General features: G+C 35.0%; 1 protein-coding gene across 1 annotated transcript in view; it reads right to left on the bottom strand.

Annotated features, from left to right (window-relative positions):
• LOC133206146 (probable ATP-dependent RNA helicase DHX37) overlaps window positions 1-25,692 on the bottom strand; it is a 725,850-nt gene that overhangs the window by 117,446 nt on the left and 582,712 nt on the right. Inside the window, exon 19 of the mRNA XM_061342078.1 lies at window positions 6,299-6,361. Coding sequence (XP_061198062.1) covers window positions 6,299-6,361 — 63 coding nt within the window. The remainder of the gene's footprint in view (window positions 1-6,298; window positions 6,362-25,692) is intronic.

Here is a 25,692-nt window from a genome sequence, read left to right as displayed (position 1 = left end):
GCTCTTTGACCCTTTGGCTCAGAAGAGCTAAAAATCATACCCAAGCAAAATTATGTTTGGCTTTGGGTAATTAAACAGTTCTTGTATCCATTGATAACTAGATATCATTGAGATGGTGGCTATCTCAAAGGGCCCTGCTTTCAGCAACAAACATGAAAAAGTAAGGTAGCTGAAAAGGGTTTACTTTGAAGAGGAACATTTGTGTACTATTTAGGGATGTGTTGTTTGAGTCTAAAGGGCTTCTATGTCATCCTTGTTATAATAAAAAATGACATGAAAATCACAAGTGCTCCATACCCTCTATCAAAAAACGGCACAAAAATCACGAATGTTGCATATCCTCTATGAAAATTGTTGCATATCCTCTATCAAAATATGGAAGGAAAATCACAAATGTTCTGTACCCTAAGTCAATTCGTAAAGTTTGAGGCTGACTGGACTTAAGGGAAAGAAATTATGTACCGAACAAAGATTTTAAACAGAGAGGCTATTTTTTACCTTAACCCTTGACCTAGAAACTTCGTTCAAGGTCACTGCACATCCATTGACCAGTGGCACTCTGTGAGTGAAGTATGAGCCACATTGGACCAAGGGGAAAGAAGATATGCTCCAGACAAGGATTTTTCATATAATTCTGCTATGACCTTAACCTTAGACCTAGAAACATGGTTCAAGGTCATTGCATATCCTTTACCCAAAGGCACTCTGTGGGCGAAGTTTGAGCCAGATTGGGCCTAGGAGAGAGAAAATATGCTCCTGACAAGAATTTAAACAGAGAGGCTATTTTTGACCTTAACCCTTGACTGAGAAACTTTGTTCAAGGTCACTGCAAATGCATTGACCAGTGGCACTCTGTGAGTGAAGTATGAGCCACATTGGACCAAGAGGAGAGAAGATATGCTCCGGACAAGGATTTTTCATATAATTCTGCTATAACCTCAACCTTAGACCTAGAAACATGTTCAAGGTCACTGAACACCCTTTACCCAAAGACACTCTGTGGGTGAAGTATGAGCCAGATTGGGCCAAGGAGAGAGAAGATATGCTCCAGACAAGAGATCTCGGACGGACAGACGGAAGGAAGGACGGATGGACTGATCACTAAAGGGCACCTGCAGAGTGGGCCCTAATTATTTTAGTTAGCTAGTGCAATGAACAATCAGTGTTGTGACCATTGTGACGTGCTACAACATTTTAATATTTATGTCTTATGAATATTTTCTTGAATGTGCTTGATTGTATTTTACAAATATGTTTTTTATATGTGCTTCCAACGTAAATGTGTTTTAATAAATTCTTTTAAAAAACGTGTTGCTTTCAATGTAGGTGTTGAGGTGATAATTGTTAAATAAACAATGGTCATGTCCTACATGACAACATAGACTGAAGTTATATATAGCAATGACACGACAATAGAATCCCTAACGATTTGCACCTCTAATTGCATATCTGAAATTTAAAAAAAATAAAAATAAGATACAGAACTAGATGAGATCTCGTTGCGAGCAACGAGTAAGTCTTCTGTCTAATTTTTTGATAAGATGAGGTGTGATTTTTACAAAGATATTCGTTAAATAATAATATAATTACGTAATTATGATAATGATATAAAAATTTCCCTTTTTAGATTTCATTCTGTTATATATATGTTCTGTATATAACATTATCTTGAACATCTTTTGTTCAATAATGCTTACCAAAATGTTTTCCCTTTTCGAGAGATAAAAAGAGTAAAACATTTAACATTCTGGTTCCCTTATGCCCCCTCATTACGTAATATATAATCAGAGTTTAACAATATACAGTTGCAAATCGTAAAGAAAAACATTTTTGTTTCAGTAGTTTATAACAAAATATTTATCCTTAAAGAGTTACAGATGAAAGACTTTTGGCCCCTCTGGGTCCCTAATTTGAAGGGGTCAGCCCCTTTTTCTTCATATCAAATGAAAGATATTTTCTTCAAGAATCATTCAAAAGTTTCTTTTCATTTTCGAACTATGTAGAATGGAAATATTTAGGGGCCAAACCCTTCAAGTCCTTAATGGGGCCATTTTACAAATAATGGAAGAATGAATAGTATTTAGAACATTATTCTGACCATCTTTTGTTCAATGTTGCTTATCAAAATTTTTCCCCTCTTCTAGATATCAAGCTTCAAAGATTTAGAATTCTGGCCCATAATGGGCCCTTATTACGTAATTAATGATTCCAGTTTCAAAATGTATAGTTGCAAATCGTGAAGATAAACATTTTGCTTTAGTAATTTATAACAAAATATTGATTGTTAAAGAGTTACAGATGAAAGACTTTTAGACCCTCTGGTCCCTAATTTAAGGGGCCAGCCCCTTTTTCTTGATATCAAATAAAAGGTCTTGTGATTTTAAAGACTTTTTGTTCAAGAATTATTCAGCAATTTCTTTTCATTTTAGAGATATGCTAAATAGAAATATTTAGGGGCCAGCCCTTTAAGTCCTTAATGGGGCTGTTTTGCTTAAATTGAAATGGTGAATATTGTTTAAAACATAAATCTGAACATCTTTTATTCAATATTGCTTATCAAAATATTCTCTCTTTTTGAGATATTAAGCTTCAAAGATTTAATATTCTGGCCCCTTGTTGCCCTTTATTACGTAATATATAATCACAGTTTTACAATACAGAGTTGCAAATCGTAAAGATAAACATTTTTGTTTCAGTAATGTATAACAAAATATTAATCGTTCAAGAGTTATACATGAAAAACTTTTGGCCCCTCTGAGCCCCTGATTTGAGGGGTCAGTCCCTTTTTCTTGATATCAAATGAAAGCACTTATCATTCTGCACAACTTTTGTTATATATGTTTTAACAAAATATTTACAGGTATAAAGATTTGATAGAAAACTTGTCAAATTATGTGAGATGCTTGTAAGCCTATTTTTCAAGCACAGGCAAACTTTGGCGCCTTTTGCGCTGGAAAGATATGGACGCAAAAAAGCACATCTACAATCCCTCCTCTACCTTCACTGAGAATCTCAACTCAATATCTGAAGTTGTTTTGGAGTGATTACCAGGACAAGCCGACCCTCTGAAAATCAGATCATTTTCCATATCTCACGACTGGAAGTGACGTCATCAATATAAAAAATTTCCAATAAGGTTCAAATCAATATCTATCAGATCTGAAAGTTTCGTGAAAATTGACTGAGCCATTTCTGAGAACTCGCGTGCACAAAATGGGTAAGAAAAAAAAAATAATAATAGAAATAATAGGGAAAAAGAAACCGAAAGAAAACAATAAGGTCTTCCGTTGGAGACGGACGACCTTATTTAAGGATAATTCAGAATATATCACAAAGATTATAATTGTTGACTCATTTATAGGTATTAATATATCTATGTCTTAAGCGACATGCAGTTCTTGCATATAAGCGACGGTAGTTCAAAATGGCTGAATACGCAATTGAAATAAAACAAAAACAAAGATCCTTTTTCATTATGATTTCATTTATGAAACGATTATCTTTTTTTCAACAGGTAGGGTAGATGTATATGACTACAACAGGTAGGGCTGACGTATATGACTCTGAAATTAGAGTAATAGTACTAAACTTTGACTAAGTGGTTACAAAGAGTAATCAATTCAAATGGATTGGGAAAATGGTCCTCGGCACTGAGAAAGTGACCTGGAAAAAAGGGGATTGTATTTTGTTCCGATGTATTAAGCGCATCCCTAATTTTACACAATTTTCTCAAGGAAAAAAGTGTGGCCAATACAAGCGACTTTACGGTAAAATATATTTTTTTAGTAACACACTTGCCTTATCTCTCCCCATGGTAAAAATAAACATATTCTGAATGGGGGCCAAAAATAGCCCAAACCATATAGATATCTATAGTTCTTTGAATCTACACCACCTAAGGATGCTTCCATATAAAAATGACCAATCAAAGCTTTGCTGTTCTTGAGAAGAAAATTTTTCAAGATTTCCTAAGTAAAATTTTGATCGGCCATTGTAGCCCCTCCCTACACCAGGAGGTCTTGACTGAACAAACTTTAATATATTCTACTTGAGGATGCTTGTACATAAGTTTCATATTTTTTGGACCAATGGAGTTTGAGAAGAAAATTTTTTTAAAGATGCCAGTAGTTTTTCAATGATTCATAATTATCTCCCCATTGAAGAAGCATGGCCATAAACCTTCTATTAAACAAAATTGAATCAACTTTACCCAGGTATACTTTGTGGCAAGTTTGGTTGAAACTGGGCCAGTGGTTTGATCTTGAGAAGAAATCGAAAATGTGAAAAGTTTATAGACAAGACAAACAGATGAACAGACAGACAGACGTCAGTCAAAATGTGATTAAAAAAGCTCACTTGAGTCCTCGGCTCAGGTGAGTTAACAAGAGGCCCAAGGGCCTTAACGGTCACCTGAGTATGATACAACAATTTAAAGGATGCATAGAGTATAAAATGAACTGAAAGGTGAAACTTTGTTGCCAAAAAGTAAGAAAAATAGGGTGATCATGATCAACAAAATAATTGGTCTTAATATTCATTAACAGTTTATAAATTATGTTCTATAAATCTGATCCCCATTTATCACTATCACCATACAGTATATTAACAAATTATCAATGCTTCTGTACTATTTTAATCCTTTGTTGAAATTTCTTACATTGGCCTCTCTTGGTCTTTGATGAACATTTAATAAGACAAGTTATTTTTGTCTCATTTTTATTTATCTACTACTTACAAGTCTATCTGATCATTAAAACTATGAAAGTACTTTTTGTATTATACAATAAAAGTTTTTGCATAATTATCTTATTCTATTTACCTTTCAAGTACATTATTTACAGTGATAAATTATCAAAAGTAAATGGCAAAGGGGAATAACTCCTCTCAGTAGAATACAAAATAATAGAGCCCTGGCCAGAACCAGAACATTTGACCAAATGGTCCAGATGTTCAAAAATCTGATAAAAATAATCTTCCTTATTAAAACATTTACTCTTTTGCCTCTGATATGCCCAGTTGCAGAGAAGATTTTTAAAGAAATAATGCATTTTTACTACAGATTCACCATATTATCAATAGAGCCCCCCCCCCCCCCCCAACATCAGAGCTTCTGACCCTGGGACCATAAGTTTGCTCATCAAAAGTAATCACTTTGTTTATCTGCTTAACACCAAGGAGCAAACAGGATTATTTAATAGAATTAATGCATTTTTACTATATTATCAAGAGCCCCACCCTCACACCAGCACATCTGACCCAGGGGTCATGAAATTCACTACTCTGGAAGAAGCACTCTTGCTCATCATAACTATACACTTAGCTTCATTGCTTTTTTAACCAGAAGCAGAAAGGAATATTTTCAAATAAATTTTGCTTTTTCACTTTATAATCAATAGAAGCCCCCCCCCCCCTCCCCCCACCACCAGAACCCTTAAATCTTGGGTCATAAAATTCACAATTTTGGAAGAGGCATCCTTGCCTATCATAACAATGTACTTAGTTTGTTTAAACAATACCCAGGGGCAGAGAAGAAGATTTTCAAAGAAATAATTCACCTTCACTACAGGATCTATATAGCCCCGCCCTAGCACCAGAACTCCTGTCCCCGGGGCCATGAATTTCACAATTTTGGAAGAGGCATCATTGCTCATCATAACAATGTACTTGGTTTGTTTGAATAATACCCAGGAGCAGAGAAGAAGATTTTCAAAGAAGTAATGCATTTTCACTATATAATCTATATAACCCCTCCCTAGCACCAGAACCCCTGACCCTGGGGCCATGAATTTCACAATTTTGGTAGAGGGGTCAATGCTTATTACAATCATGCCAACAGTTTGACTGCTTGATGTCCATGAGTAAAGAAGAAGATTTTTAAAGATTGCATTAATTTTGGTGGTTTTAGCCCCACCCCTCAGGCCCCAGGGGGGCAGGGATCATGAAATTCACAATTTTTGTTCCCCTTCACCCATAGATGCTATATGCCAAATTTGGTTAAAATTGGTTGAGCAGTTTCAGAGAAGAAGCTAAAATGTTCAAATGTTAACGCATGTCGCACGCCGACGGACAAAAACAGATAGCAATAGGTCACCTGAGTGACTCAGGTGACCTAAAAACTGAGGTCTTGTGTCATGGTAGGCATTGGCAAAATAAAAAGAACTCTCACTGCTGAATGATCCTTGGTGTCCAGTAAAGGTCTAAATTTGAATCCCTTCACTGGTATATTGTGACATCTCATATGAGCAAAAAATTTCTCACAAGGGATTTAAAAAACAAACAAACAATCCTCCATACTTACTGAACCAGCCCATATCCTTTTGATTTGTGTCATATACTTCAGTTTCTCTTGAAACTCAAAATTCTGAAATTAAATGAAAGATTCTTATTACTGTAAATGTCTTTAACTCTACTTATTTATCATTTCATGATTGTTTTTTTTTTTTTGGTGTCTTTATATATCTACTTTTTCATTTTGAAAATAGTTTAAAATTCACAAAATAATGATAATTATGATAAATTTGTTGTATATTTTGAAGAGATACAAAACAGATATTTGGGCAACGTGTCACCAGACCTTAAAAACAACGAAAGTTATTAAATTTATACATATCCAATTACTTACTTTAACCTATTATTGTTTAACAAATCTACCTTTATTTTAATTTTATACAGTTTATGTAGTGAACACATCCTGCTGAAAGACACCATTTTACTTTTTAACAGCAAATTGTCTACTGGCCAGCTATACTTTTAATTGGTGAAAGCAGAAAAAGGGAGGTAACTTTATTCATAAAAACTCCCCATATTCATCATACTGCCTTAATGTGAAAGGAGAGAAAAACATGAAAATTACAACCAACCAAATTTATCCCCTATACAGAACCCAGCAGCAGAGAAGATAATTTTCAAAGAAATAATGCACTGCACTATAAAATAGATGGAAACCTTCCTAACATGAAAACACATGACCCATGAAATTCATATTTTGGAAAGGAACCCTTGTTCATCATAACCATGCAATTAGTTTGTCTGCTTATTACCAATGGGAAGAGATTTTTAAAAAATATGGAGATAACAAACAGTATTCAAGCTCAAAGTCCATTAAAACAATACAAATCAGGAGCAGAGCAAACATGGACCTCCAAAAACATCAGAGGTGGGATCAGGTGCCATGATGGAGTGAGGATCCCCTGCTGACAGGTCACACCCACCACATGTTCCTTGTCATGATTGGTAAATAAGGGAAAGATCTGTAAACAATTCCGTGTGTAAATAATGGCCTAACAATTAGTATGGAAAACATCAGTCATATATTACTTAATGATAGATTGTATTTTCCGACAAGGTCATTGATATTCTCATTTCATCAACTTGTTTGTCAATAACTTACCTCGTTTTAGAAATTGTTCATATGTAGAGCATGCTCTTGCATATCAAATCAACTGGGAGACATAAACCCATATGCAGGTGATAAGGGCATATTGCTACATAAGTCAGGGAAGTTGATGACTGAAAAGTTTAAGTCATCACGTTTATCATAAAGCTTTGTTGTTAGATTACCACTGTCTTTTTCTAGCAAAATACCCAAATATGAGATATGTCAGACTGTCGTATCTTTTATTTAAAGCTCACTGGGATATATCATGTCGACATACAAGGGGTGATCAAAAAGTTTGCAAACTATCTCTATATTTACAAAACCATAATTCAGACCAGAATGATATTCGGCAAACATACAGTACGAGGCTTGTCCAAAAAAATCGTGGACAATGGCATTTTTGTCAAAATGAGTGGTTCAAGATATACTTACTGTATACCAAAATATATGTTATGAAAATCCAAGTCAGAATAGTTTGGTTTTAATTGTTTGAACTTAATATTTTTGTAAAAATCGCGGTCATTAAAGGTCAACGATAGTGAGCACGGACCAGGGTTAAAATGCCATAAACTTTTAAATAAAGTGTTCTGATTAAAATGATTATTTTCTTTATAAAACAAGTCAAAGCTTAATAAAAATTAAATGTGTCGCAAATAAAGTGGCTGTCTTCATTTTCTGATATGTTTATTATCGCTTTCTTAATAGACAGTGAGAATATTAAGCAAAAACCGCAAGAAGTATGTTTCAAAAATTGACAAAAAAAGCGACATCAGCATCCGAACGGGACAGTTTTACTCCATGTTTGTGACGTCACAATGTGAAAATACTGTCAATATGTAGATGACTTGTGACAAAAAAGAGGCCCAAGGGCAATATCACTCACCTGAGCACTTTGGCTAGGAAAAAGAAGAAATCGGTTCAGTTCTGAAAAGGTTAAATATAAAAGTGGTTGGGGGGAAGGGGGTTGGTATGATTTGAATAAGCTTGAATCCAAACTTTCTAAGGATGCCTTTGAATTAATATGACACATAATGGCTTTGCTGTTCTTAAGATGAAAATTTTTATTGATATATCCTTTATATTCCATTGTATATCTATGATCCCCTGTTATGGCCCCTCTTTTCTCCTGGGGGGTCATTGATTTGAACAAATTTAAAACTACATTAACTGAAGATGCTTTTATATATATTTTGACCATTCATCCTTTGTTGTTCTTGTGATGATTTTTAAAGATTTTTACTATGTAAAACTTTTATTGCCCATTTTGGCCCCAACCTACCCCCAGGGGTCATGATTTGAACAAGCTTGAATCTACACTACCCTAGGATGCTTCCAAATTAATATGATCATTCACAACCTTTCCGTTCTCGAGAAAAAGATTTTTAAAGATTTTTCCTATGTGTTGCTATGTAAAACTTTGATCACCCATTGCAGCCCCACCCTATCCCTAGGGTTCATGATTTGAAAAAAACTTGAATCTACATTACCCCCAGGATTCTTCCATATAAATATGCCCAACCATGGCTTTGCTGTTCTTGAGAAGAGGATTTTTAAAGGTTTTCCCAATGTATTCCTAAGTAACACTTTGATCACCCATTGCAGCCCCACCCTATCCCTAGGGCTCATGATTTGAACAAACTTGAATCTACACTACCCCAGGATGCTTCCATATAAATATGCCCAACCATGGCTTTGTTGTTCTTGAGAAGAGGATATTTAAAGATTATTCTTATATATTCCTCCGTAAAACTTTGATCGGCCATTGTGGCCCCACCCTACCCCCGGGGTCATGAGTTGAACAAATTTGAATCTACACTACCTCCACATAAGTTTCCTACTTTCAAGCACAGTGGTTCTTCAGGAGATTTTTAAATGATGCCATTTATTTTTCACAAAATCATAATTATCTCCCCTTGGAAGAAGGCGAGGCCCTTCATTTGAACAAACTTGAATCCTCTTTACCCAAGGATACTTTGTGGCAAGTTTGGTTGAAATTGGTCCAGTTGTTCTGAGAAGAAGATGAAAATGTGAAAAGTTTACAACAACAACGACAATGGACAAATTTCAATCAGAAAAGCTCACTTGAGCCTTCGGCTCAGATGAGCTAACAATGATACATTAGTCAAATCAATTTGAAAGCATTTCCACATAGTGTAGATTGAGGTCGATTAATGGGCCCCTCATCCAAGCATACCCTGGATGTGATAGATGAGGGACATTCTTGGAGTACAGCCTGAGGCTGAAGAGTATCAATAGCATATTTCTTGACCAATAACATGCGGGCTTGCTATTCAAAGAAATTAAAACCCATGTGACATCACCAGCATAAATACCTATCGCCTATTCCAGCATGCTAGAGGTTTACTATTGGATACTTTTGACTTGGTGCTACATGTATATAAGGAGCGTAGGGACGTTACTATCTGAGGATGCTTCCATGTTAATATAACCAATCAGAGTTTTGCTGTTTTTGAGAAAAGAATTTTTTGAAGATTTTTTCTACGTATTCAAATGTAAAACTTTCATTGTCCATTGTGGCACTACCCTACCCCAGGGATCATGATTTAAAAAAATTGACTCGAATCTACACTACCTGAAGATGTTTCCACCTAAGTTTCATTTTTCTTGGCCGAGTAGTTCTGGATAATAAGATTTTTCCAATTTATTTCCATGTAAAATTTTGATCATTCATTGTGGCCCCACCCTACCACAGGGGGTCATGATTTGAACAAACTTGAATCTACACTACCTGAGGATGTTTGCAAATAAGTTTCATCTTTCTTGGCCCAGTGGTTCTGGAGAAGAAGATTTTAAAAGAATTTTCCTATGTATTCCTATGTAAAATTTTGATCGTCCATTGTGGCCCCACCCTACCCCCGGGGGATCATGATTTGAATAAAATTGAATCTACACTACCTGAGAATGTTTGCACTTAAGTTTCATCTTTCTTGGCCCAATGGTTTAGGAGAAGAAGATTTTTCCTATGTATTCCTATGTAAAACTTAGATCGTCCATTGTGACCCCACCCTAGCCCCTGGGGGTAATGATGTGAACAAACTTGAATCTACATTATCTAAGGATCTTTGCACATAAGTTTCATCTTTCTTGGCCCAGTGGTTCTTGAGAAGAAGATTTTTAGAAGATGCCATTAATTTTTCACTAATTCTTTATCATCTCCCCTTGGAAAAAGGCTTGGCCCTTCTTTGAACAAACTTGAATCACTGTTACCCAAGGATACTTTGTGGCAAGTTTGGATGAAATTGGCCCAGTGGTTCTTGAGAAGAAGTCGAAAATGTGAAAAGTTACAAACGATGCACACCCGCACGACACACACTCTCATGACGAACAGAAAACAATAGGTCACCTGAGTGACTCAGGTGACCTAAAAAGAGGCGGATATAATAAGTGATGTACTAATCCATGCATTCTCACATGGTGGGAAAGTTGATACTCTTCAGACTCAGGCTGTACTCCAAGAATGTCCATCATCCATCACATCCAGGGTATGCTTGGATGAGGGGCCATTCTTTTCATACAGCCTTTGGCTTTTAGAGTATCAATAGCATGTTTAAAGAATTGACAATAAATTAATCAAAACATTTATTTGGAAAAATCATCATATCAATCAATCACAGCTTAATACACCATTCATATAAGAATTAGAATCATTATCTTGAATGCCTCTGAAATAAATTTCCTCTTTGATGAGGACCAGTCTCCAGTCTTCAGATATTTGCTAATGAAACACCACATTTCAGAGCTGCAAAAGATGATGCTGCACGAATTGAATGTGCCTTAAAAGTACTTGTGTCTATTCCTGCACTTTCCATAACACACTTAATCCACCTAGCTATACATGTAGTACTTGTGGAAACTTTATTGAATGTTTTAAATGAGACAAGAAGTTGGTTGCATTTTCGAAATTTACTTGTTTTTTTTTATATTCCTGTAGAGTACACACAACACAAAGTTTTTCATCCTTGTATCTATCAAGAGTAATAGAAAATGACCTTCCTGGTCTAGATGTTTTAAATAATGATGTAAAATAAACAAGAGGCCCAAGCACCTTAATGGTCACCTGATTATACAACACTGTTAAAGATCCATAGAAGTATAAAGGAAAATTTACTGAAAGATGAAGCAATGTTGCCCAAGAATTTCAAACATAGGTTACAGAGATCATCTCATTGAATGTTGTCTTTAAAGAGGCCGAGATCATCTCATTGAATGTTGTCTTTAACGAGGCCGAGTCTAATTATTTCTACCCTAGATATTTAAATAAATTTTCTTGAATGAATTATTTTAAGATAAAAAAATCAAATGTTTACCATCCAGATTTCTTAGGGGGCCATCTCAAAAGTTGTCAAATTTTACTATTGGACCCTATTGGAAATTGTTGGAAAAGCGCCAAATTATCACATTTTTCTCATATTTTTTTTGTATTTCTGCCCTAGGGATTTCCTTTTCAGTCAAATACAGGAGAGTTATTGTAAAAAGTCACCAAATTGTGAAATTTCAAAAAAGTTGACTATCTGGTTTGGTCTAGGAATTATTACAAAGTTTATTTTTTTTCAATGCCCAATACCTCTAAATTTGCCATATTGCAGCATACATTTTGTATATATTGGTGCAGGTGAATTATTTTGGTAAAAAATAACAATGTTTAGATTGCTGGTATGTTTCTTCTAATGTTCTGTCAACAATTTTTAATAAAATGTCCATGGACATCTTGAATACTCAAGCTAGTCATGCGTCATTCCTCAGCGTCATGCATTGCTTATTACAGAACTGAAAATAGTGACATCGTGAAAGCCATTTCAGCATTTATTCCTTATAATAGTCTTAAAAGGGCATTTTAAGACCAATGAATGTTACAGATAATGTTAAATAATGTTAATTTTGTATCAAAATTATAATACTTAGGATAGGTGTTCTGTTGTACCTACGACTGCATGAAACTAATAAAGTGCCCCGCCACAGCATGATACGCCCATCAAATATTGTTCAATTATCAAAAACAGTTTAGAGTGCAAGAAAATCAAGTCAACCTTGATACCGGTACAAGGACTTCTATGATTTTTCCATTCCTTATAATATTTGTTTATACATCTCCTGTGGTGTACGCATTAATTTTAACAAATATTACATTATAGATCCCCAACTGGTTGTGTTAGCGCTTGACAAATGCCCATCTGCAGTTAGTAATTAGTTTATTATAAAATATCAACAAATTTTATTATTATGCAATATCAAATTAGTTTTAATTACTTTTCACCAAATTCATTTTAAAAGTTAGGCTAGCCTGTGAACAAGAACTGCATGTATATAATCCAACATTTGCCCAGTCCCAAGAGATACAGATAACACCTGCTTGATCAGAGATGCTCTACCAGTTAGCTCCTCACACTAAACTCATTAATTTCTCTCTAATTTGACATGCAATTTTCTGTTATCAAAATTCTACTTGACCAGTGCTTGATAATAAAACCCATGGGAGAGGTGGAATTTCTCTTGTAACATTACATTTGTTATAGATTGCTGTAAAGTATATAATGAAAAAAATAAGTATTTTCTTGATTTAACATTTTTTTAATATGGATACTGCAACACTCTTACATTTTTTGGGATTGTGTAATTTAATAGTAAAAAGACATTTTTTTTTAAAATTTCACTTAAATTAAAGGTCACATGTAGTGACCTTGAAATAGGTCGTGACACACCTTCTAACTAAGATGCATAAATTGGCCAAGTTTGATGATTCTAGGTCTAATAGTTTTCTAGTTATGAGCCGGACAGGATTTTTCCATATTTGGCCATAGCATCTTAATTAAAGGTCAGAGCGACCTACTTTTAATGCGCGACACACCTTCTACCAAAGATGCATCAGCTGACAAAGTTTGATAACTCTAGGCCTAATAGTATTAAAGTTATGAGCCGAACACAAAAAAGCTAACAGACGGATGGAAGGACATGAACGCTATAACATAATACGTCCCGTCTTAAGATGGGCGTATAAAAACCTGTGCAAAGTCATGTGCACTTGAACTAGACTCGGCCTCGTTAAGTAAGGCAAAGTAATAATTTAGTAGTGCGCATCCCTAGATGTAACATTTATGCAAATTTGATCTGATAGGGCTTGCAGTTACTTGGGAATGGACTTAACTAAAATCTTTAAACTATAGTCACTCATCCAGAAATTGTAAGTCACATCCAGCATCTGAAGCAAGTTTGAGAGTGTTCATTCTGTGATGCACCATCCATGCAAGTTTGGTTCAGATAGCCCTTTTAGGTTTTGGGTAATGGACCTGCTCCAAAAACTTTAACCTGGTTACTCATTTGGAAAATATAGGTCAGATCCATCATCCAAAGTCCAGTACTGTGCATCCTTAGATGTATCATCCAAGCAAGTTTGGTCAACATAGGACTTATTTTAAGTTACTTAAAAATGAGATCTGCTAAAAAAAAACTTTATCCTGGTCACTCTTCCGGAAAATGTAGGTCAGATCCAGCATTTGAAGCAGGTTCAGTAGTGTGCATCCTTAGATGTATCATCCATACAAGTTTTGTCAATATAGGGCCTATAGTTACTTGGAAATCAGACCTGCTCAAAACGTTAACCTGGTCTTTTATCCAGAAAATGCAAGTCAGATCTAACATCCAAGCAAGTCCAGTAGTGTGCATCCTCAGATGTTTCATCCATGCAAGTTTGGTCAATATAGGGCTTATAGTTGATAAAGAATGAGATCAGCTCCAAAAACTTTAACCGTGTCTATCACCTGGAAATGTAGGTCAGATCCAGTATCTGAAGCAATTCCAGTAGTGTGCATCCTCAGATGTTTCATCCATGCAAGTTTGGTCAATATAGGGCTTATAGTTACTTGGAAATGGGACCTGCTCCAAAAACATTAACCTGGTCATTCCTTAGCTGCAATTGCAGCATCTGAAACCTTGACTGGTACAATGAAACATACTATAAGCATCCTCTATGCATCTCTGATAGAAGTACTTGAAAAGAAATCTGCTCCAAAACTTTAACTTTGGACGCCGATGCCAAGGGTATTGCATAAGCTACCCCCATCTTCGTTAAGATGAGCTAAAAATCTGGTAAAAAATACCCTTGCTTATTGTATCATGCTAGACCTGAGTGATCTCCTTGGGGTACCGGTCATACTTGTTTGAGCAAGTAGAACAACTTAGTGCAGGCATTTACCACTAAGTTACAGTCTCCATGGCTTTACTTGACTATCTCATCAATAGTTAGTCAGGACATCAAAGTTTACCAACCTAAGTACATTGGGCTATTTTGCTAAATAAATAATCTTTATGTCAATCTTTTACATTGCTTTACAGGCAAGAATCTGACTTTGAGCATGCTTTGCAAGACTATGCTTACAAAAATTCATTTTTATTTTGTTTCTAAACAAATAACATTCTTTCTTGTATTCTCATTCAATCAAATAACCTGTTAATTAAATTATATACAAGGATTTCTTAATTAATAAAATGTAGCAAAGGGGAGTAACTCTAATTTTTCCTATATATTTCAATGTAAAACTTGGATTCCCTATTGTGGCCCCGCCCTATCCCCGGGGGTCATGATTTGAACAATTTAGAATCTACACTACCCCAGGATGTTTCCACATAAGTTTCAGCTTTTCTAGCCCAGTGGTTCTTGAGAAGATTTTTAAAGATATTTTCTACATATTTCAATGTAACACTTGGATTCCCTATTGTGGCTCTGCCCTACCCCTGGGGTTCATGATTTGAACAATTTAGAATCTTCACTACCCCAGGATGCTTCCACATAAGTTTCAACTTTTCTGGCCCAGTGGTTCTTAAGAAGATTTTTTAATGACCCCACCCTATTTTTGTCTTTTCTTGATTATCTCCCCTTGGAAGGAGGCTTGGCCCTTTATTTTAATAATTTAAACTTCCCTTCCCCCAAGGATGCTTTGTACCAATTTTGGTTAAAACTGGCCCAGCGGTTCTTTTTGACGGTGAAAAATGCCCAGCTGTCATTATTCTATGGGGGTCATTTCTCATCTTTACACTGGTATATTTTGCTAGCTGAGTTTGAAGTGCTAATAAAATATTTAATAGTCTTACTGCAATAGTCACATTCAGCTTTAACTTGAAGTTGTTTCATGTCTCAGCTTTTTTCATTTGTTTTTCTAATCTAAGTTTAATAACTCCTTCATTATACAGTTTAAGCATTTTCCATTCATTGATATTATGCTGCCGACCTGGAAGTGTTCTACAGTACCGACCGGACACAACCTAACACCAGAGCGAACCCAAAGCGCACCCCGGGTTCGCTTTCTGGGTTCGCTCGGGGTCCGCTACGGGTCCGCTTTCAGAAATTTTGGGTGCGCTCTGGGTTCGCTTCGGGTTCGCTCTGCGTTCGCTCGGGGTCAGCTCTGGGTCCGCTAAAGCGAACCCGGCGTTCGCTTTCTGGGTTCGCTTTACGCACTCATGCGCGAAGCGGACCCCGCTTTAATCTTGCCGCCAGTTAGCTCCGCCCCTTGTTTATTCCAAATACAGCAGTGAAATCGATCATTGTTGTTTTAGTGGCGATCGATACATGTGCATGTGCAGTGGCTGCAATGTTATTGTTGACAACATACACGAACGATCACGTTTTACACAAAATAGTTAAAAATATTTAGGAGTGGATATTTAAAAAAAAAAAAAAAAAAAAAAAAAAAAAAAAAAAAAAAAAATTATAAATAGATATTTTAGATTAAAAATATTTACTGCTGCAATTAATCGACTTTGGAAAACTGGAAAAAAAATTATAAAAAAAAAAATATGTTTGAAACTACATGTAAATAAGATTTAATAGGTATTTTAGATTACAAATAATTATTAATGTAATTCTCCGACTTAAATTTTTTTTTATCTTTTTGATACGTAAAAATGTAATTTATGATCGAATGCAGCATGTTCTATCATATGATATAGGTTGACTGTGAGTTTTGATTCTATTGGATTTTATCATATGCAGTATGGGGGTAAAAAAATTTTAAAAAGTGGCCTAAATAATGAATGAATACTTATGTTCATCTTTCCATTTATGAATTCAAAAATCAGCATTTTTTTTAAAATTCATTCATCTGCAGAAATTAAAATAATAATAAGTATCAGGGATAAAAAGTAACCCCGACAATCATGTCGTGTACATTTGTCGACTAATTATTTATGTAAGTATTGGGAATTAATAATTTTTTTGTAAAAATGTACATTTCTGATGTATTGATATAAAAATATCATGACCACAATAAGCAGTTAACGTGACCCATCATCAGAGAAAAAAAATCGTTAAACATCTGAACTATCCGCTTTATCATTTAAAGTTACGCTATTTAAAAGAATACAATACTGTACGACTTATTATATTGCTTATTTACTACCGATAATTAGTTCGTTCAATAATGTACATGTAAATCGCGCGTTGTTTTTTTTTTCCCTTTTTATTTCAGTTAATAATAATAATAATAATAATAATAATAATGAAAACAAGGTAATCAAGCTTTACATTATTTTTTTTTGTAAAAGATAAATCAAAATAATACCATAGCAGTTTACGATTGGACATACTGTACATGTACATTTATGCTGTTCTTTATTCATTTTTTTTTAATATATTTATTTTTTTATTTTTTATTATTATTATTTTTTTTTTTTTACTTTTTTTTCAATTAAGAAGATTAATAATTTTGATGTTGATCTGGATTTAAACAAAAATGTAAATTAGAATTATAAAAATAAAATAATTGAATGAAAGCACGTACATATACATACACTCTTGTACAGTATCTTGAGATAATGAAATGTTATAATTTGTCAAAATACTTTTTTTTCTTTTTTTTTTAGTAACAATTGTGATAACCATTGTTTTCTTTTATACATTAAAGAACTTTTTGTCTGATAAATTTACGCAATATAAATAGATGGATTTTAAAAATAAAAAATAAAGAAAATAAATGTGTAAATATAACATGCTACCTAGATATTAATTTATAAATATAAATATTTTTTAATCGTGTTAATAATAATTTCACACTGTACATAAACACGCTTTGCTTGTAGAATGTTTTATTTACATCGAATGACAAACTGGCATGCTGATCGGTCGACGCGCTGATTGGTTAACGCGTCTTATCGCTAATCCTGATTGACAGATCAGTTACGCAACACCGAACGCGCGTTCGCTTGCTGGGTTCGCTACTGAATTTGGGGTTCGCTTTCGGCGTTCGCTCTGGGTCCGCTGCGGGTTCGCTCGGGGTGCGCTCCGGGTTCGCTCGGGGTCCGCTATAGCGAACCCCAAGCGAACCCAGGCAGCGAACCCGGGGTGCGCTTTGGGTTCGCTTTCTGTTAGGTTGTGTCTGGTCGGTACTGTATATTGCATAAGTCCAGTGACAAAACCAGGCGTTAAGATTTGCTTATTGAGGTTTTTATTGAGGCTTATAGGCAGTCTTTATTGAGGCTTATAGGTACTAAATTAATAATTTCAATTTTATGAAGATATAGACAAATCTTACCTAGCTACCACTACTCATCATAAAGCTGTTGACCTGATGACATTTTTTGTTTATACCAAAGAAAACAAATTCTGTAATTTGATAGATATTTTATTACTAAACAATCTAAATGTTGGCTCTTGAGATCAACAACTGACAACCATTATAGATACACTGCAAAGACACAAATTTGCTACTTAATACATAAGCAACTACTTAATACATATGCAAACTAAAATCCCCTTAAAACTTGGGGATAAGAAATAAAAATGTTACTATATTTTTTATGTGGCAACAAATTTTTCCTCAATGGTAAATTCCCCACATCTTAAAAAACCAAAGAAAGCTAAAGTACAAACAGATTTAAGCATACTATCTGTGAAAACATCAAAAATTCCTTGATCAAGTAACATACACATTTTTGTTAAAATATCTATGGTAATAGGCAAGCGAATTCTTTTGTCTCTATTACATTATGATTTCTTTATGCCTGACAAAATGGTTTGTAGACCTTGTAATGGTTTCCCATAGCTTTCTAGGGGGTTAAAACCACCTATTCGTAGTTACATGTATCGTATACCACTTAAATAAAGTTTGATAGTAGAATAACTTAGTTGCAGCTCAGAATAACAATAACTAACATATTGTATAAACACTTTCTCACTAACAATCGGCAAGCCATTAATTGAGTTCAAGTTCATCAACGATACAAATCTTAGGAAACTCTGGAAACCAATCTGGTATTGACGTCTGGTCTTGTCGCCGATAGCTCTGTCCCAAAGTTCACTCACTACGGTTTGAAGTCCCATAAAACTTGGTGTAACTGGGGACACTTGGTTGGATTCGTGTCTGCATTTGGAGCTAGTTTGCGAAATCGTTGAAACTGAAAACGAGAAAGAGCGTCAGCTATTTCATTGAAACTGCCTGGAACATGTTTGCTATATATTACAAAATTATTTTGCACAGAACACATAACTAAAACTACGCATAAGTTTCATAATATAAGTTTCTTTGGAACGTCCCTTTTGTATGATTTTAACTACTGCTTCATTATCACACATGAACTGAATTCGTTTCCCTTTCCAACTATGTCCCCAAAGAATGGCTGCAACGACTATTGGATACAGTTCCATAAATGCTATGGACATTTTTGCATTTGTTGATTCCATTAGGTCAGGTGGCCAAGGTTCACTGAACCATTTTCCATCGTAGAATCCTCCAAAACCTGAATTCGAAGCCGCATCAGTGTAAAGATGGAGGTCTGCATTGGACGTAAGATAACGCTCATAAAAAAGTGAAACTCCATTCCAGTCGGATAGAAAAGTAAGCCACATTTTCAAGTCATTTATGCACTCTTGATTTAAGTGCACATAATAGTGTAATTCCTTCACTGTAGTGGATAGACTTATTAGATAGCTTACAAATGCCCGGCCTGGTAGTATGACTCTGGTGGCAAAATTAAAATGCCCCAACAATTGTAAAAGTTCTAATTTTGTGCATGACTTTTTCCTTAAAAGATCATGAATAAAGTTGGCAATGCGCTGTACTTTCTCTTCTGGTAAAATGGCTTGCATTTTCTCTGTATCCAGAATAACACTGAGATAAGTAAGACGAGTCGACGGACCTTCGGTCTTTTTCTCTGATATAGGAATTCCCAGCTTTTTAAAAATCATTTTTAATATCAGCATAGTTCTTTCTCCATCTCCTTGGGGCCTGTCAATTGTAAGAAAATCATCCAGCAAATGCAAAATTGTATGGATACCATAGTTGTGCTGTGCAATCCAACACACTGCTTGAGAAAGATTATCAAATATCTTGGGGCTAGATCGAGATCCAAATGGTAATCTTACACAAAAATAATAGTTCTTGTTCCATTTAAAACCCAGAAAACGCCACTGTTCAGGTAATACAGGAATTTGCTTGAAAGCGTCTTGAATGTCTGTTTTACACAAAATTGACCCTTTTCCATATTCTTGAATGTGTCGAATAGCATCATCAATTTTAACATACGAAAGTGAGCATTTCTCTTTGTCAATTAAACTGTTGATACTTTCATGATTTGGGTCATTATGGGGTGAAGATAAATCTAAAATAAGCCTTTTCTTTCCTGAATATTTTCCAACTGCTATTCCCACAGGACTAATTCTATGTAACATGAATGGAGAGGATGTAAAAGGGCCTATGACGAAACCTTTCTCCACTTCAGCCCTTATGAGACTATCAACTGTCTGGGGGTCTTCACGAGCTGATTTCAAATTCCTACATTCTTTACTGCTACAGATTTCCTCTTGCTGTATCAGAATGTCAAAACCGTTGGTTAGACTATCCATCAAATAATGTACAAAAGTTTTATCAGGATGTTCTTGTAATTCACTGCCCAACCGATGAATATTTATTGGTGTTGAAGCTTTAAATTCTAGTCATTTTGAAGGCTGTAATTCTGCATTGTTCTTTCCACTGCCATGAGGTGAATTTTCTATTTTCTTCCTTTTACATTTCATAGCACTATGTGGCTGGAAGCAGATAACACAGACATGCTGGAACTTGCATTCTGTTCTCAAGCAGCCCTTATCACTGTTGTAATTGTTGCAGAGTTCTTTGCCCTGATGATATCTTCTACTCCTTCCATGCATGTCGACATCTCTGTTCATTGTCCTTTGAATTTTCTGTTCTTTAACATTACACATCAGTGTGCTATGAACTGTCGAACCACATCTTTCACACTTCGTAACACTAGATCCTGCACAGACTCTCATAAATAGGTCAGGGTCCCCCAAAGCCCAATCTACTTTAATATGGTACTGTAAGAGGGCTGTTGAAGCTTTGGCAGAGAACAATTTATGATACTCGTAAAATTGTTGCCCCCAAGTGGAATAAACATCAATGATGTGAGATAGATATCCGTCTAATTCTCTACTTCTTTGAGAAAAGGTTTCGACCATGATTGATTTATATATGGTGAAGGCCTTTACGAATTCGCCGATGGATAATGTTCTGTTAAGACGTTCGTCCTTGTCTTCTTCTTTCTTTGTTTTAGGGGCTACATAATTTGACAACAAGAGTTTACACATGTTAACATCCTTACCCGAAATGATTTCTTTCCGGATGGTAGGTGATACTGCCATCACGTGCTGTAAGTCCGCAGAAGGGACGCCGCTCGCACTCGTTTCTTTCATGGTACTTTTGAACAAATTCGGGTGTAGTTGGGTAGCCGCTAATTGGTCTGGAGATCCAGCTGCGAATGGTGCACTACTTCGGTTTTCATAAAATTTGCGTAATGAATAGTCTTCTTCTTCTTTATCTTTATGCGTCTGTTGTATCAATTTTACTGTCTCCTGTAATGCGAACGCCGTCGCCATCAACATAGACTTCTCAGTATTTAGGTAGCTAAACACAGTTTCGTATAAAATCCAGGGGGGGTTCCTCAGAGAAAAGCATGATGGGTAGGGATTTCCCTGCTATTTTTATGCAGTGTACATGAAAATTGCAGCTTTTTATTTTTATTTGCATAAAGTAGAGTCTTATCTTTAGATTAAATGAAAAAAGTATACAAATACTTTTTGAGAATTAATTTTTGTGTGAGTTTTTAATAGTGGGAGATAACTCTAAAAACACCCATTTTTCACATGTGAAGAATTGCATGATTTGAGTAGCAGGTAAAGTAGCTCTTTAAAAAGCTGGAAAATGTACCCTAAAAGTACAACAAAAAGAAACCTAAGGACTTGTTCTGTGAAATGCATAGCACTTATATTTTCTGAATATTGCACTGTTTGTGATCAAGGGAGCTAAAAATGCATAGGTGTACTACAATTAGCTGCATAAACTTACCCATTCCCCCCATGTTTCATGTGTCAAATACTTCTTATTAGTAAGTGATAAATGCAATATATTTATATATTTATAAAATTCACCATTTTATCTTTTTATTGATATATAGATGTCTATGTAACAAGTCTTCGTATTATTTCTTTATGGGGGTCACTTTTGCATGTTCCTCATTTAATTACGTCGTGATAACGTCATACATAAAACTGTGTTTTGCACCCTTAATGAGTGACACTAAATGACATTTTTCTTCATTTATCTATCTGTAGGTCAGAAAATATTGCTATCTTAGCTTTACTTAATTTACGAAACCATGCCTTAAAGCTTCATGCTGACATTTAATCTTGTATAATGCATAAGGTACATGTTTTATAGCTTTGTTACATGTTATATTATGACGAGACGGATTGTGAAGTATTATTTTACATTATGATGAATTTGCATTGTGACATCAAAGTGTGACGTCATGTCAAAAAGAAAGCTTCATGAGGTCGTGACCTTGAATATAATTGATCATAATCAAGGGATATATGCATCTATATCACATTTCATAATGAATATTTTGCTATGTTGACACATTCTGGTATTCTAAGGCAATCTCTCAATTTAACACTGTGGCATACCCCCCCCCTTTTTTGTTCATACTGCAACCAGAAATTTGTGTAAAATACAAAAATGTGTATTTTTCGGATGTTTTTTTTAAATTTATATTTTAACATGTCATTGATATTCAAATACTCAACTTCCTCGGTCATGTTCATTGTATAAAATAAAGTAAAATTTGTAAGCTGATAGTGAGTTTTGAAATTTTTATCTCCAAAGTCCTGTTTAAGGAGTCGACCAATGTCAAAGACATGTAATACTAAATTGACAATTTCTTGGCTATTTCTGGACCAAATTTAACTTTGCATACACCAAAATGTTTGGATTTTTGTCCTCCTTGCATCTAGACACCAGAAAGTGAAATACAGAAATGTTTTATTTCCTTTAAGGTAGCTAAACACAGTTTCGTATAAAATCCAGGGGGGGGGTTCCTCAGAGAAAAGCATGATGGGTAGGGATTTCCCTGCTATTTTTATGCAGTGTACATGAAAATTGCAGCTTTTTTATTTTTATTTGCATAAAGTAGAGTCTTATCTTTAGATTAAATGAAAAAAGTATACAAATACTTTTTGAGAATTAATTTTTGTGTGAGTTTTTAATAGTGGGAGATAACTCTAAAAACACCCATTTTTCACATGTGAAGAATTGCATGATTTGAGTAGCAGGTAAAGTAGCTCTTTAAAAAGCTGGAAAATGTACCCTAAAAGTACAACAAAAAGAAACCTAAGGACTTGTTCTGTGAAATGCATAGCACTTATATTTTCTGAATATTGCACTGTTTGTGATCAAGGGAGCTAAAAATGCATAGGTGTACTACAATTAGCTGCATAAACTTACCCATTCCCCCCATGTTTCATGTGTCAAATACTTCTTATTAGTAAGTGATAAATGCAATATATTTATATATTTATAAAATTCACCATTTTATCTTTTTATTGAAATATAGATGTCTATGTAACAAGTCTTCGTATTATTTCTTTATGGGGGTCACTTTTGCATGTCCCTCATTTAATTACGTCGTGATAACGTCATACATAAAACTGTGTTTTGCACCCTTATGTTTCTCTCCGGAACTGCGTTTGGTTCCGTTGGCGCATGCGCATTTACATTGGTGTAAGGAGGGGCCCCTCCATAGGGTACAGAAGTTTCAGCAAAAGCTGAAGCGGATAGTTCGTCACTTCGTTCCGTTATATTGGAGGTACTTTGAGCTATGTTTTCATTCTCATTCCTTCCTGCGCTTGGTCTCTTCTGAGCAGAGTCAATATATATTGTTTCCCCATCGGTACTTAACTCTTTCTTGCCTTTGTTATCTAACCATAGTTTCACTAGTATTTTGTGGGGAATAGAATGGTTAATATCGATGCCGCACAATTTTAATTCATTTTTTAATTTATCAATTGTCCAATTGTTAGGGTCGTCAACGTCTACTGTTGCTGCCCTTCTAACCCTGGATCGTGATCTAGCACGATTCATAGTGGGGTCAAAATCCAAAGACATGGATCACTAATTCCTAATCACAACAATAACACATGGTTAACACATGTAGTAGTCACGTAAAAGTCCAGTAAAGCAGTTAGTCCAGTGGAACAAAAACGACAGAAATAAAATGAATGTCGAGTGAATAATTTTTATAATAGCTGTTGTAAAACTAATGGAATCGAGATGCTGCCAGCTATGGCGTTGGCTTCAGAAAGAGGCTGGGTATTTTCCCTCCGTAATATTGGCCATCTATGGGGCCCCCGCAGGAGAAATCTTCCACCAAGGGGCCTCATTAAGGAAGTGAATGAGTTTATTTGTTTCCCTGGTATAAACTCAGTTTATAATACTTATAAACTTTAATTTACAACAGGGCGTTTGATATTGACTCAGTGTTTCATAAAATGCCAAGATATTGAACACTAAAATTCTCTAGACTTTGCAATTGGTAATTTATAATATAGACTATTTATTAGCTATATAATTAACAAGAGGCCCAAGGGCCTTAACGGTCACCTGAGTATAATACAACAATTTAGAGGATCCATAGACTCTGTGTATAAAATAAACTGATAGATGAAGCTTTGTTGCCCTTAAGCAAGAGAAATAGGATGATCAGGATCAGTGAAATAATTAGTCTAGTATTCAGTAACAACTCATACATTAAATTCTAATCTATCTCCCATTTAGCACTATCACCAAGCAGACTATTAACCATTGTCACAAACCATGGTCAAAATGTACGATCCTCACCCATTCTGGTTGTAGGAGAGAGCTACATGCAGAGTCTGGAACGTGGCTTGAGACGATGACTATTAACAAACTATTAGTTCTTCTCTACTACTTTTAACCCCATATTGTGACCTCTCACATTTGCCTCTTTTGGTCTTTGAAAAACATTTAATTTTTGTCTCATTTTTATTTATTTATTATTTACAAGTGTACCTGATCATTAAAACCATGAGAGTACTTTTGGTATTATACAATAAAATTTTCTGCATAATTCTCTTATTCAATTAACTTTCAAATACATCACTTACAGTGATTAATTATCAAAAGTGAATAGCAGAGGGGAATAACTTCCCTCAGTTGAATACAAACTAATGGAGCCCTGGCCAGGACCAGAACACTTGACCAAATGGTTCTGATGTTCAAAAATCTGGTAAAAATATCCTTGCTTATTAAAAATTTTATTAAATTTGCCTTCAATATGCCAAGGAGCAGAGAAGATTTTCAAAGAAATAATGCATTTTTGCTACAGATTCAACACAGCCCTACCCTAACACTAAAACCCATGTCCCAGGGACATGAAATTCTCAAATTTGGTAGAGGTATCCTCATCATTTTAACTATGCACTTAGTTGAAGATTTTCAAATAATTAATACATTTTCACTTTATTATCAATATAGCCCCCCCCCCCCCCCCCAAGAAAAACACCAAAACTGAAGACCACAAGTTTCACAAAGTTTTTTAAGAAGTCCAATTGTTCATCATAACTAGGCACTTTGTTTATCTGCTCAACACTAAGGAGCAGACAGGATTATTTAACAGAACTAGATGCGATCTCGTTGCGAGCAACGAGTGGGTCTTCCGTCCGATTTTTGATAAGATGAGATAAGAATTTGACTGAGATTTTCGTTTTAAAATATTGATAAAGTAAATTGTTAAGACAAACAATTTTGCTTCAGTAATGTGTAACAAAATATTGATCATTAAAAAGTAATAGCTAGATTAGTATAAAGACTTTCGGCCCATCTTAGCCCCTTATAAGAGTGGTCAGCCCCTTTTTCTTGGTATCATCTTAAAACTTACATGATTTTGAACACTTTTTTGGTTCAACAACTATTCAGAAATTCTTTTTTTGTTTCGGAGGTATATGCAAAAGATAT

This window comes from Saccostrea echinata, unplaced genomic scaffold, assembly GCF_033153115.1.
Source record: "Saccostrea echinata isolate AGI-Se365-2 ecotype Australia unplaced genomic scaffold, CSIRO_AGI_Sech_v1 ptg000054l, whole genome shotgun sequence".
NCBI lineage: Eukaryota > Metazoa > Mollusca > Bivalvia > Ostreida > Ostreidae > Saccostrea > Saccostrea echinata.
The sequence above is the reverse complement of the archived record's forward strand: the minus strand, read 5'-3'. Positions and strand labels throughout refer to the sequence as shown.